Source organism: Apis cerana, linkage group LG6, assembly GCF_029169275.1.
Source record: "Apis cerana isolate GH-2021 linkage group LG6, AcerK_1.0, whole genome shotgun sequence".
Classification (NCBI taxonomy): Eukaryota; Metazoa; Arthropoda; class Insecta; order Hymenoptera; family Apidae; genus Apis; species Apis cerana.
In genome coordinates this window covers 17,215,710-17,230,501 of record NC_083857.1, presented here as the reverse complement: position 1 = coordinate 17,230,501, position 14,792 = coordinate 17,215,710, and the positions used below count along the sequence as shown (strand labels likewise).

The 14,792-nt window shown below is 40.8% G+C and overlaps 1 protein-coding gene across 1 annotated transcript in view; it reads right to left on the bottom strand.

Annotated features, from left to right (window-relative positions):
- LOC107997468 (nuclear pore complex protein Nup88) overlaps nt 1–14,792 on the bottom strand; it is a 58,405-nt gene that overhangs the window by 6,987 nt on the left and 36,626 nt on the right. The window contains exon 2 of the mRNA XM_062076883.1: nt 10,753–10,922. Within this exon, the coding sequence (XP_061932867.1) occupies nt 10,753–10,922 (170 nt within the window). The remainder of the gene's footprint in view (nt 1–10,752; nt 10,923–14,792) is intronic.

Below are 14,792 nucleotides of genomic sequence, written 5' to 3'. Positions count from 1 at the left end.
AATTCATTAAAAAATTTAAAAAAATATGGCAAATGAAGCATATTCATATAATAAAGCTTCACAGATTTATATTGGAAAAAATCGAAAATTTGAAGAAATCATTCAAGTTTAGAAGATAAAGATTAAAGTATCGAAGCACAAGAAAAATATTTTTTTTCTTTAATTTTTCCATCTTTATATATCTCGTTCGTACGTCTATGGACATCCGTTCTTTGGACATGTCCTCGTTAAAATTTAAACAAATAGGAGAGAATATTTCGTCCAATCCAGAAAAGTTTATGAATTTTCGTGAGCGTTTCCTAATATCCTAGTCTTCGATGTTCTATATATATATATATATATATTTGATATATATCGTTAAATTGGCAGAACTTGATGAATTTTCTCAAGGAAAAAAAAGAAAAAAAAAAAGAAAAAAAGAAATACCGTTTTGTTTTTAAAGTGACAATTATTCCTTTGACGGATAAAAAGTTTTTAATTTCGCGTTTAATATTTTCGCGTCGACAACTAAAGAATGATTTTTCTTTTTTCAAAAGAAAAATTATTTATATCGAAGATACGCGTAATTGGAAGAAAGCGAACAAAGTGTCGAAAGCAACGTTAACATCTGTTGTCCCGTTGCTTAGTTTTTCAGACGTGTCGTTATTTAACGCAAATTACCCTAATCTTTCACGATCGTCGTACCCTCGGCGCGTAACGAAGGAATACACCAAAGCATCACGATGTTTGTTTTTCACAGGGACGAGCCGCCGGGATGCGGCGACGATGGTCGCCTACATTTCGTATATTTTATTATTACTCTCGCACTTTCCGTGGCTGGACACGGTAACGCTGGTAAAAGGGGTTGACGGTGGTTAGCCGTGGCCGTTATTAATGTCCACGGCACAGCGTTGGCAAGGGGTTGGGGAGGGAGGGAGAGGCAAGAAAAAGAGAGAATCAGGCAGAAAAAGCGGGAGAAAGGGGTTTGACGCAAATGGAGAACGAGGAGGGGAAGAGGATGAGGAGGGTTGAAAAAAAAAAAAAAAAGAAAGAAAAAAATCGATGGGCATAGGGTATCGTCGGCAACGACTGGTTACACTGGATATACTAACGACAAGGACGAAAGCAACTTTACCATCACCCAACGTTACCCAACGCCCCGTTGCAAAAGCACGCCAGGATTCTTAATAATTGATAAAAATGTACGCACGCACGTACCGATAGGGAGAGGGGAGGGGGGAGAAAGAGGGAGGGAGGGAGGGAGGGAAAGGGAAAGAGAGAGAGAGAAAGAGAGAGAGTCGGTCGAAAACCAGACGACGTGGTCAACCCCAGCGCCTCGGCTCACTCCCCCCCCTCTGTTCCTCCCATCCCTTCCGTTCGCGTCGCATCCCTCTCTTCGTTCGTTTTCCCTCTACCAAGTCGCTTTTCTCTGTTCACCTTTTGTGCGCCCAACCTTTCATGCTTCGTTGACAAAGGCACACGCAACGATTTATTCGCACTTTGCACCGCAGCCTCGCGGGGATTTTTCTTCGTTCTGTCACAATTTTGGTATTATCAAAATTTATGGTCACCCCTACGCGAACCACTGGACCATACGTGTTCCCTATCCCCACGATAGGGAACCACGACCATCACCAACCGGTTTACGCGTTTCTAAATACCGAAATTTCATCGTGATCTTTCGTCCCTCCTCCATTTCTTTTTCTCCCTTTTTCCCTTGGAATTTGTAACCAAGTAGCAATAGCAAGACAAGCGTTCTTTTCGAAACGGATTTCGATCGTTCGATCAGAAGATTGAAAATTGAAAATTATCGTATCGTATCGAATATACGAATGATAGAGGATCGACAATATACGATGAATTATAAAAGAAGAAATGGATGATGGAAAGATAATAAAAAAACCTGATAATAAAAATGTTGGAAAGATAAGAGGATTAGAACGAAATTGTTATTGAATGATGGGAGAATAAATATACAAGAGAGAAATGGATAATTGAAAGATAGATGGATGGATGGATGGATGGATAAAAAATGAGGTTGGATCCGAATCGAGGCGTGAAACATCGGGATCGTTGGATAATCGAAGGACAATTTAGATTATTAAATCGAATAGCGTTCCGAACGTGAAATCTGGAAGATGATATTCCCAGGTATGTTGTTTCATTACAGTCTCAATTACAAATCTGACAAGGTCCATTATCTCAAAGGAGAAAAATGTCTAATAATGCTCGAATTTTTCGACGCGAAGCACGCGAAAGAGGCGGTATACGCGCGGCGGTGTGAGCCATCACGGAAAGAAAAGAAAGAGAGGCACGGGCAGCTGCTCGAATCTAATTAAGAAATTCTTACACGGCGGTGCCGCGCATTCTGCCACACCCTTGCTCGCGTCCGCTTACTTGTACGTTTCTCTCGTCGGAGCCGGTCTAGAAAAAATTAAAAATAATTTTTCCTACATAAACGTATTAACCTCGGGCGGAGCGGAGCTTTTTACGCCGCGCTTTCCTTCCAATTTGTACAAAGAATGGCGCGGACCTGACTTCAAAGCGGATCTTACGCGATGTCGTATCATTTTGTTCTAGAAACTTTTCCGTCCTTCTAGCATTTCCCTTCGTGTTGCCTGCTTAAGTTACCTGCGCGCTTCCGTCGCGGCTTTTCACCGACCCCGCTTAATCCTCCCGTCTTCTCCCCGATAATTTACCCAGCTTGTTTGTTCACTTGCTCGCTTTTCTTCCACCTCGCTGCGTTCAATTGTCTTCGAATTTGCTCCATCTAAATTCTTACCGTTGACAGTTTTCCCCTCCTGTCTTGCATTCTCGCATCTACTCGAAACCATTTCTCTCTCTCTCTCTCATATTTTTATTTGAATTTTTCGAAAGAAAGTGAAATCTTGTCTTTGATTCTATCTCGGGGAGAGAAGGAGGGGGGGAGGAAAGAATTTTTTTTTCGTGAAATTGCGGCAAAACGATTCGATTAACAGCGAAGCGCGACGAATCGGATGAAAATCGGAAATGAAACGTAATCAAAGTTTCAGCCGAGTAGGATATCAATTCGACCATGACTAAGACCGGAAGAGAAATCCGGTCGCGCGTATGAGCATTAATGGCTTTATAATCTGATGAATTTTTAGGTTAAGCGACCGGTGGGAAAGAGATTCGGATAGATTTTTTTTCTTGCCGAGATTTATCGCCGAGAAGGAAAACGGGAGAATTCGTTACTACTTATCTTCCGTTCGTCGCGTTATCCATCGAAATACATTTTCATTCTTCGTTCCGATCGAAATGAACGAGCAATCGATTATGAACAAAATTTCATACGCGCATCATAAATTGAGATAAAATTGAGCAAAATTTTTCGATGTAAGTCATCGAGATTTTTTGTCTCATATATTGTTCAATTCGACTCAATTGTTAAAAAGCAGAAAAATTCAATATTTTTACGTTTACAATACGTAAGAAATTGTACTATGGCGTACATATCGGTTATACGCTTTTGATTAATCGTATCTATGTAAACGGAATGAAATAAGATCACAAGTAAATACGAATGAAAAAAATACGCTTTGTATCGTTTTTTCCATTGTCGAATCAAATGCTCGATACTTTTACTAGATCGTGATCGAAAAAAAAAAAGAAAAAAAAAAAATTAAATATCTTGTATAGATATAAATAGAAAGTAGCAGATACTTATTTAATCGACATGAATATTCGGTAAGAAAGTGGAGTACTTAATTCCGCTCGGTGGTCCCGTAACGACGTAATATCGTTCGGTTACTCGGAATATTTTTATTACGTTCCCGCGGTGGCATGCCACGTAACGGAGGATGGTTAGGGGAGCGACGACAACAGGGTAGTCGAGGGGGCGGTACGGTTTACCGGGCTTAGGAAGCTATGCTCACGATATAACGAGAGCCATTATGATAAGCGGATGCATAGATTAGACATAACTCGTTAAGCTCGCTGTGTACGACGTTTACGCGATGAAAGACGAGGTATCGGTAATCAACGATGCTTCCGTCTTTCGCCGAACGAAGCGCCTCTTCATCCCCTCTCTCTCGTTCGACAAACTGTTTAAAAATTTGCAAAAATCGATCGTAAAAATTATCGGTACGTATCATATTATCCGTATCGTTTTTTCGCGCGATACATTATCATGTACATAACTGATGGTATAAAAATCATTTGACGCAGATGTTTTCTTATCCATTTTAAGTCGTATCGACGTCGTATCGCTCGTCAACGACTCGTATACGATTTGAATCCATTTGAATGTGAATTTTGACAAGGCGTAAGCGAAAAGAGCGGCGAGAAGGATAGTTGGCATCTTTGTTACGGCTCGTGGATGGGCGATGGTAAAGGAAGACGCGAGAACAAGGGTGTGAGGATGGCCCATAAAATCGGGATGTTACGCAAAATATAACGAGCAACGTTCCGCTGGGCTGGCTGACGCTCCTGTCGTAATTCATTCGGCTCTCGCTTGCGTTCGCCTTCCCGACGACACCTGCGTCGGCAACTAAGCCCGTTAATTCTCGAGGTTGCGTCGCGCTTTCATCGCGGCCATCGGTTTCCAACGCCGTCTTCCTTCCCCGCTACTATGGTTCCACCCCGTCCCTGCTTCTAGATCTTCCGCCCGCGACGCGAACCAGTCACACTTGAAACACGTAAATTCTTCGTTCTTAAGCCTGAAAATTGTTCTCCTTTTTTATCTCTATCGCGAGAAGCTTCGTAAAATCAACATGCGAAAGATGAATATCGATATTTTAATCACTTTGGGTATCGAACGATATATAAATTGTCGTTAAAAACTGTTCTATACCGCCAAAGTGATGGGATTTGGTCAAGAAACAAATATTTATTTATATATCTTTAATTGTTGTCTAATTACATTTTTTTAACTATTTATCTGATCAAATCTGACATCTAAATATAATATTGATATTACGCAAGTATTATATTTTATTTGTATCGTAAATATATGTATCGATATAACGATGATAATAGAAAAATTTCAGATTAAATTTATTAACTCGTATCGTATTTCGCTCGAATTTTTACCTTATCGGATAAAAGAAAAATTTCCCTAATTATATTATACTCTCGATCGGAAAGAAAAAAAAAAAAAAGAAAGAAAGAAAGAAAGAAAGAAAGAAAGAAGGATAGATTGCCACGTGAATTCTCGATTCTCGGACACGGCTAAAATCATGCAAACGAGCCAGATCTGATAGAGTGGGAAGGAAGGAAGGATCGGAGGGTGAGGAAAAAGGAGCGACAAAAGCGCGGCATTCGGGACAAAGAGTGAGAAAGGTGGAGAGGGAGGAAGAGAAAAGGAAGGAAAATGTAAGGTCCACGGTGCGGGAACCTCTACCTGAGCACACGTACCGCGGTAATTAAAAGAACCGACAGATGTCTCTCTTTTACAGTCGGGTTTTATTTCGTTACGACGCGACGACAACGACGACGTCCAGGACAATGACGACACGGACCACCAAAATGCGTCTCGCGTATTTAAATTTTCCACCGACGTTCCGGCTGTTCCGGAATTCTTTGATTAGAAGAGAAGCCTGGTTGTAGATGCCTGGAGGCGTAGCGCGATTACTCAAGTGCGTGTTTTTTCCACGGCGTAGACGCCCGCGTCTTCCTCCCCTTTTTCCGTTTTCATGCGCCAACTCGGCGCACGTTTGTGCACGCATAATAGAATGCCAACTTTCTTTCATTCGCATTGCCGACAAACCTCGCGAGGAAACGCGGGGAAAAGCCATTTAAGGCCCGCATTGTTCGCGTTAGTAATCTTCGAGATTCGAATCCTCGTAACCGTAGATAGAAAGTAAACACGCGTTTTGCCACGCGTTTATAATTATCCAACTAATTGTATCGTTTGCGTCGCGAACGTTACGATATCGAGATGACGCATAACGATTCGTATCATCTAATATAAGGATAAGAACGATTAATTTTTATCAAAAGATACGATAGAAAGTCCTGTATATAAGAGCGGTGAAATGGAATCAGGATCGCGATCCTCTCTAATCTTTCCTTCATCGCCGTTTGTTCGTTTCATTCTCTCTTTTTTTCCTTTTTTTTTTCTTTTTCGTTATTTTTTTCCCTTTTTTTTTTCTTTTTTTTTTTAACCGCTGATTCGACGAGAAATATCGTTCGGCCGGCAATAAAGTTTCGCGGTGCGGGGCTGATAAAGCGCGACGCGCATACCGGACGATGGGGAGTGGGGAGGATGGTCGCACGCGGTTTCTATATTTTTCTCCTCGGCGTGGTGACATTTTTCAAAAGGCGTGGATATCATCGGGGACCATCTAAATCATCCCGACGCGTGCTCGAGCACGACGCACCCTATGCTCGGCCTTCGCAAACACGCCCCTCTTACCGACTTACCCTCACCCTTCCCCCCTCGAAAACACAGCGGCCTATGTTGGAAAAGCGGTGATTTTCGTTAACGCTTGCTCATCGAAAAAAAGTTGGCCGAAAAAAAGGAATAGAAGGGGAGTAGAGGGGAGGTTTGAACGGTGAGGTCAGGTCAGGAGGGTGGCGATGCGGAAGTGGAGACACGTGGGGGATGGGTGGACGCGAATGTGGATTACCGTGGGCCGAATGTACGAGTGGACCGTGCGTGGTTCTCCGAGATTAGCCTCGGCTTTATATCGGGATTACATATGTAAAACCATTAGGTTAAATCATTTTTTAAATAAACGCATCCTATCCCCTTTCGTCGCCGGTGGCCGGGACCGGCGACGGGACAGATACGAGACTGCTCTCCAACACCCCTTCCCGAATCAAAGGGTGGATGGTGGTTAGTCGCGGTGGTTCCGTGCGTGCCACTAAAATATTCCGTAGCACGTACGCCACGTGCTTCCGGATCTCTTGGCGATCTCGTTCCCAAATTCTTCCATCTCCTCGTCGATCCAATTTTATTCATTTATTTCGATTTTAGCGAAATATCCATTTACGGATGCGAAGTATCGTCATAAGATACTTTACTTATTTTAAAATATTAATATTTTTATAATAAGGAAAAAAAAGAGAAAGGATTTTTTCCTCGATTCGCGTGTATATTTCAAAATATATCTTATATGTATTAAAAAAAAAAAAAAAGAAAAAAAAAAAAAAAACCAAAAAGAAAAAGAGACAAATTGTATTTTTGCGTTATCCCTTTTTTTTCGCGAAAACTATCGCGAAAACAAGCGTACAGGCGAGAAAAATAGAATCCCTCGGACGAGAACGCAACATTAGAGGTTTACGAGGCGAGATACTCAAGGGACGATTCGAAGGAATCGTTTGTCGAAAGTGGAGTGGCGCGAGAGGTGAAAATTATTCATAAATGTAGGCCGGCTCGTGTACGTGGGCCGAAGCTAAAATCTAGCGAATATTAAGGTAGAAGAGGTGGTCCCAAACCGCATAATAAACGCATAACGGTAATCCTTAAAACAATAATTAGCCGCGAGAGCCAACCAACAGGCGACCATCTTCCACCACCGGTGCGGTGCAGTGTGCACGAAATAACTACGCTGCTACGGACTTTCGTAGTCCGTTTCCCGAATTAATACCGCGATTCGCGATACCACGCGTTGCGACTTATCTACTACGATACAAATTATACGCGCGAATACATTACACTTATTTTCTCGTTTTCTTTCGATTCACGCGTTCGATGCTCGTTCCTATGGGAAAAGAAATCGTTACGATGAAGGAGTGGATCGAAGCCGATCGAGTTTAAGATGATATAATTAAGATATAAAAATATCCAAATATATTTTGGATCTATTTACGTGGATCTATTTTCAGGAATAAAAAAAAATGCCGTTCTGCAATGAACCGGTGAAAGAACCAGAGGCCGATAAAATCTTAGATCCCCTCTTTGTCGTTCGCAAAATGCAAGTTTCGAAGAGAGGAAATCTGTGAAGAAGGGAGAAAGAGAAAAGAAGACGTTTTGGACGGCGGTGGCCGAAGAGTGGAGGAAGTGGTAATAGTTTTAATCCGGTGTCTTTGAAGTCGGGATTTGGTGGCGTAGCAGTTAGTGGCTGCTGGTAAGTCCAAGCGAACCCACTTCGCACTCTGATATCATAATCCGAATAATCACTATTATTGCCGTCATTTGCTTAATCCAAAGCTCGGTCGCTCGGTTTTCCACGCTTCGAAGCTTGGGATCTGTTGGCCGATGAGCATGCACCGAAATATTCACCGTATCGAAACTATTTTTCCTCCATTTTTCGCAAATATTTGTTTGAAAATTGTTCGATTTTTTTTTTATTAGAAAACAAAATAGAGTAAAATGCGATTTATTTAAATCCTCGTGGCAAAATGATATTACAACGTTTTATCGAGTGGAACTTATGGTATCGCATATATTTTGAACGACGTACGTTTATACTTTGCGTTCGATAAAGTCGGGACACGGATTCGAGTCGGGCGAGCGGAAGATCGAAATCGCGATTCATCGTGAGAAGAAGAAGGTAAAGAGAGGTTTGGGGCGCAACGTCTGAACTTTGGGTTCTTCGGGCGCAAATATCTGTCCGCGGTACTGGAAACTTCACGGGCAATAATGCATAAACTCCATTTAGGTATGTTTAAGCCGGGTGGAAGGAAGGAGACATTAAATCCCCGAGATTCGTTCTAATGGCTGCGACTCTCTTACAAAGTGTTCCGTGGCTCTTTTGCTTCGTACATTTAACGGGGGTTACGCGTGCGTTCCTTATAAATTCCCTCGATCCTCGGTGTGCGGCCGGGTGTCGGGAAGCAAAGTAGAATCGCTTAAGTGAAATAACGAAAAAACTTTAGCATAAACTGCCGCTCTTAATTTGACCAGTTTGTTCAGCTTGGCCCCGCGGTTCATGGGGCTAAACGTTTCGTTCGTTTCCGGAAAAACTTGGGAATTATGAATTAGCGGGAAGTCGGCAGGAAGGTAATGCATTTATTCCGGACTGGACTTATTATGAAATTATAATGCAAAAGACAAGTTGGAGAGAAACCACGGCTACCCTTTTACACCGTTGAATTAAGTAGCATCGTCGTCCATCGTAATTCGAATTAATTACAATTTTCCTCCCGTTCGTTCCCTCGCGATACCGTCTTTCTCTCTTTTACAACAGTTAACCATCGATGTCCGATAAGAATTAACGGCAAAAGATATATCGAAAAATTATTGTGGAATAGCAATAAATGAATCGCGATCGATCGATCGATCGATCGATGAAAATATAGGTATAAATCGAATTAATTCCTTCGGTTTTTATTAATTTTCACATCATCGGAAAGATTCGTCCTCTATTAGCCTATTCCTGTTGCCCAATATTTATACGTTTATACATTTGACTTGAATATCTCTGTTAGGCTCAAGACGAAATTTATTTTATGATCACGATACGATTTACGATACTTTACAATATTTTATCTTAATTCAATTCGGATATTTTCACTTTTTTTTATTTTCACTTTCTAGCATCCCTCTTAATAACGACACGCCGCAATGTGTTACGCAATCCCGTAATTAATGGGTAATCCTGTGGAAATAAAAGTGGAATGAAGACACTTTCTGAAAATCTCTTCGAGATACTAAGAGACGAAAAATTGGGAAAAATTTCACTACGGAAATACGAATATACATGTAGGGGAGTACTACGTAGGTTGAAGAATTGGATCGGGCGAGAGGCAGGTATTGGGAAAAAGTAGGTATGGAGGAACATGAGGTATAATCTCGAAACTCGCGGCTAATTGCGAAAGATTAGATAGGAGAAGGCGGAGATGCCGCCGTGACAGAGGTGGCGCGGAGGGTAATGTTACACAAGGCAGTAGTCTCGGTGGCATGTGTCGTTGATGAGGCGGTTAGTATTCAGCGGTGCTTTCCGAGCCTGGAACTTTTGAAAACTAACCGAGTAAAGCCACCTTAATTCCATAAGAGGGAGGCCAAAGGGGTTCGAGCGTCATCGTAACACCCTCTTAATTACAGGATATTAGGAGACGCCCACAGGAGCTACGGAGGTGCAGGAAGCCAGATAGTGCGATTTATTATTCGCGGTCTACCTTATCTCGCTTTTTAGGAGTCGGATTTCTTGGTCTGTAAACTTCCGCTCAAGGAGAGATTGATTCAGCGGGTTCGTTAGGTTCATTTTTCTCGATTCGTTAAGAAAAACGAACGAATATGTCTTTGCGCTCGAACGAATATGTCTTAAATATTTATTTCATACGCATATAGACACGTACACACACACACACACACACACACACACACGCACATACAGAGTCTTCAACTTACTTGTGTCTTCAACAATAAAGTAACTATTGTAGAGCGGATTTTCATCTACGCTAAGATTAATATATCACCGATCGTGACCATTCGTATATTTTTTCTTTTTAAACAATAAGATATTACGAGACGAGCATCGAGCGTTATTCCAAAAACAAATACTATTAGAATGTGAAATGAAATTAACTGTAATAATAATTAGCTGTGTTGGCGAGAAACGATCTCTCGGGATACGGCTTGATTTTATAATCTTTCGATATCGGGGTAGTGAAAATCTCAATAATGTGACAATTTGTAGTTATTGATATGTTTTGAAGGAAGCTTGCGATATACGATCGTTCGTACAGATCGTCGCGATGTGGTTTTAAGGATTGATCATTAGGAATTAAGTCGTCGAGAGCCAGATTCGAGAGAATAAGGACAATAACGCGATTCATTCGAGAAAATATTTGTATATCGCAAAGAAAATTGAATACGTTATGCGATTCAATATTCGACGATGTATAAATTTGATCGCAACTTACATGCAACGTATTTCCTTCTTTCCACCTTGGAACGCGCAATCTTTGCCCCATCTCTTAGGAAGTTCCATGATGACGAGACCTAGATTACCCCATAATACCAGTTGCGTGCCAGTCTCGTTAATCAGTAGATGTTTTATTTCGAAAATTGGAGGATCGGTAGGTCGAAGTTTCTGAAAATTTGATAAAAGAGGAAAAGATTAATAATTATTTCGGATTTGTTTATCGTCGATTTTTTCCCTCGTCAACATTTTTTCGCGTCAGAAAGATAAAAGGGGGGAGGGGGGGAAATCGCAACGGTAATAAATGGTAAGTAGAATTGGATAAAAGTTTAATCGCTCGTACTCTTATCTCGACTGGTACTGCAATTTTAATTTTCGTACCGTAACGAGATAGGGGCGGTCCCTGAAATTCTACTTTCACCCTCGCCGCGCATCGTCTATCGATTAATAAACTTTATAATACGATCCTGTTCCTCGTTTGTTTTCCAGTTTGATTTTTATCACAGCGGTCCGGGAAAAGAGCAGGTGCACGACAAGCCTCCTTTGCCCATGCCACCACCCTTACTCTCGGGATTTCTCTTTAACATCCCCTTGCCGCGATGCCTGCCACCCTCTTTCGCCTCGATATTTAATTTCGAACTAAGTTCGCGAACGAACGCGAACATCATTACAGGCCGGCATCCCCGTAGGTGGGGTATCGGCGCGTATCAAGGGGCAATTATTCTTTTACCCGAGGGTAGTTTTTGCCAAGACGATGAACGAGACCCGATGATATCGAATGTACTTCTTCTTCTTTCTTTCATGCTTCTTTGATGGCAACCATGGAAATGAACCCGGGAGTTGGGATGATGTTTGAGAAAGATTTCTCGAATATCGATAGGAACGAGAAACGACGAAACTTCTAACTTCGAACCGCGCTGCGTAAGATTTCTTTTCGTCGCTCGATCGTAAAGTACGTTTATGTACATTTATTTATTGCATTTTACGCGTATACAAATGAAAATTTGTACCTATATTTTCGTTCGAAAGAACTAAAATTGGCAGAGAGTAATATGTTCCATCCTCCGTTCGTTTTAAATGCGTAGAAATAACGACAATAACAATACCAATAATAATAATAATAATAATAATAATAATAATAATAATAATAATAATAATAATAATAATAATAAAATATAAAACAAAATAAAAAAAGGACGTAATATAGTGTAATATACTTTCTAATGGCGATGGAATTGTAACGTTTAAAGGGTCGAAGAACATACTTTAAAAATATCAATTTCTTGCTCCGGACAAAGAATCTCGACAACGACTAATACTACGCTACTCCCCGTTCACAAAATGTCCCGAGTAATAAAATCGTTTTTCGATCAAACCAGCTTCCCTTCTATCGCGTTTCATTTGCGGGGGAATAAAAGTGCGATGCTAAGCGCAGCGTAGCGCCAAGGAAAGAGAGAGAGAGAGAGAGAGAGAGAGAGAGAGAGAGAGCCGAGTACGTTTAAAAGTTTTCTTCTCGTTAAGACTTGTTCTCTGGAGACCTCGGTGGTACGCAATGTGAAGAAAAAGGAAAGAAAAAGAGAGAGGAAAAATGTGTGTGTATGTGTGCGCGCGCGCGCGTCCACCCTCTCATTCTCTTGCAGTTAGTACAGAAACACATTTATTAACGGCAGCTCATCTCATCCCGTTGTTAAGTACCGGTAAGAGAGTGTTCTCTCTTTCTCTCTCTCTCTTTCTCTTTTTCTTTTATCCTCTCAGCGAGAGTTCTCGTTCACTTTGGTAGCTGTCTGCGTCCCGTCCAAGGGTGAAGAGAAAAAAGACGCGAGATCGTCGACGCCTTATTAATTCGGAAGCCGAGGCTGGAGCGCAAGGAAGAAGGTGTCGCGCGGGAAGAGGAGCTCTTTGAAGAAATTAAAAGAACAGAGGGTATAATGTGAACACATCCATTCCCTGACCCTCTTTCTCCCTTCTCTCTTAACCCAACCCCTGTGCCGCGTTTCTCTGCCCCTCTCGTTACCACCATTAACTCCGCAACTGTTTCACGTTTCCGTTAAATGTCAGTCAGCCGGATGTCTCGAGTCTCGTCACGGTTTCTTCTAAAATCCGACGTATTATCGTTTATTCGCGATCCTTGCGTTTCCCCTCCCCTTCTTTATTCCCTTCTTCCTCGTTTTTCTTGTTCCTACTTATTGCCACCGGATTCCATGCCCGTTACCTTTCAACTTTAATGCCATTCCGAAACGAGATTGCGCGCGAGGGAATCCTCGTCGAAACGAGTTCGCTGGAAAACGCTTGTGGTGGAACCACAATGAAATATAGAACAATGACCGATGGGAACGAAAATCTTTTATATAATAATTGATTATTTTATTCGTTTAACGGGAAAAATCGACCGTTAAATTATTTAATTGAAAAAAAAAAAAAAAGAAAACATTTCGACATTATCCACGTTTAATTCGTAAAAAATAGTTTATAAGATGCTTTATACATTTATACCATCTTGCAACGTTAAACAATGCATAATGGCTAACGAGCTCAATTTTATAAAATCTTTTATTTATCGTCGATTCGGTTAGAATTTACGAGGAAGCTTGTCGGAGCAATGATACGCGTGGTAGAAAAATTATACGTTTCTTAATGGTAATTTGAAACGGTTATATTCATAAAAATTATCAAGGGTAAAGTTACGAACAAATATTTTCTCGAGCCGAAAGTTTCATTTCCTTTTGAATGTAAAAATACCTTTCTATTCCTGCTAGACTTTATATATTTTTGAATTCGAATACAACGTAAATCGCGAATGTTTTACGTTTATATTTTACGTACGAAAACTTGAACACGATCTATAGTAAAATATTAATCTAGCCTTCGAATGAAAAAAAAAAAAAAAAAAGGTTCGTCAAAGGTTAAAATTGTTAACAGCTCGAGTGTTTGGTAATATGAGGGGACGATATGAAAAGTGTCAGAGCATTTAGTCCGTATGTCGTACGAGCGACCCAAGCCGTTTCAAATAAACGGTTTATTTTATTAAAAGATTCAGATAGAATGTGACACATTGTAACATTATGAACAAACACATCAAATGTCTGGAAAAGAATGCGTTTCCTACTTCGTTGCATTCTCACGTTTAATTTAAAGACATTTTTTATAGAAATTTTACCACGAAGTCGAACGAAAAGAAATTTACAAAAACAACGTGTCTTTTTGTTGTATCATTGTAAACGTATAGCTAGATGGAGGAAAAGTTTAGAAGAGAAATACACAAAAAAATATTATTACGTTATCCAGACCGTAAAACGTTGGATTCTTATTTTAAAATGCAAGGAGAAGATGTATGTGTTTTTCCGTATTATTTTCCCTACTTACGAGCAATTTAACTTAATACAATAAACGTTTACATATTTCAAACGAATATAATTCTTAACCGAATTTAAAACAACAATCGTAATACCGCAATAAGAAATTTCATTCATATTTGTAACATGTAACCTCTTGTCCAACTTGACGCGAATCTTTCTAAGTAGAGAATAAGTTTGGAATTTTAATTGATATCGAGGCAGGTAGATGAATTCGCAGTGTCTCGCTGAGTACACGCATAGTATCAAGGGACGGAGGATAGGTTTGTCATTGAAACGGAAAGTCATGGTCGTGAATGTTGTGCCAACGCTCTAAACCGCGACGAACGTAAAGACATATTGTTCGGGCGTAACAAGAAACCGTCGTCGGATTTTGGTGGAATGAAAAAGGGGAATATGGCAATCCGCGTAGCTATAACACGAGGCAGCGGGCCGAGCAAAGATGGCAAACGAGGACGTTAGCCGAATAATGCAAAACAAACCTCATTTGAGATATAGTCTGGCATTTGTCCATATTAAGGTGTGCCGTAAGGCTGCCTCGGCATTTTCGTTTCGCGCGTGTATGCGTGCGCGTACGCTTTGAAATTATATAGCGAGAGCATCAGTCGTCGTTAGTCAGCTCCTGCCGCATTCCGGTGTTAACTATGTGTATCTTGAGCACCCGTTACGTAGCCATTTATCAGTGAGT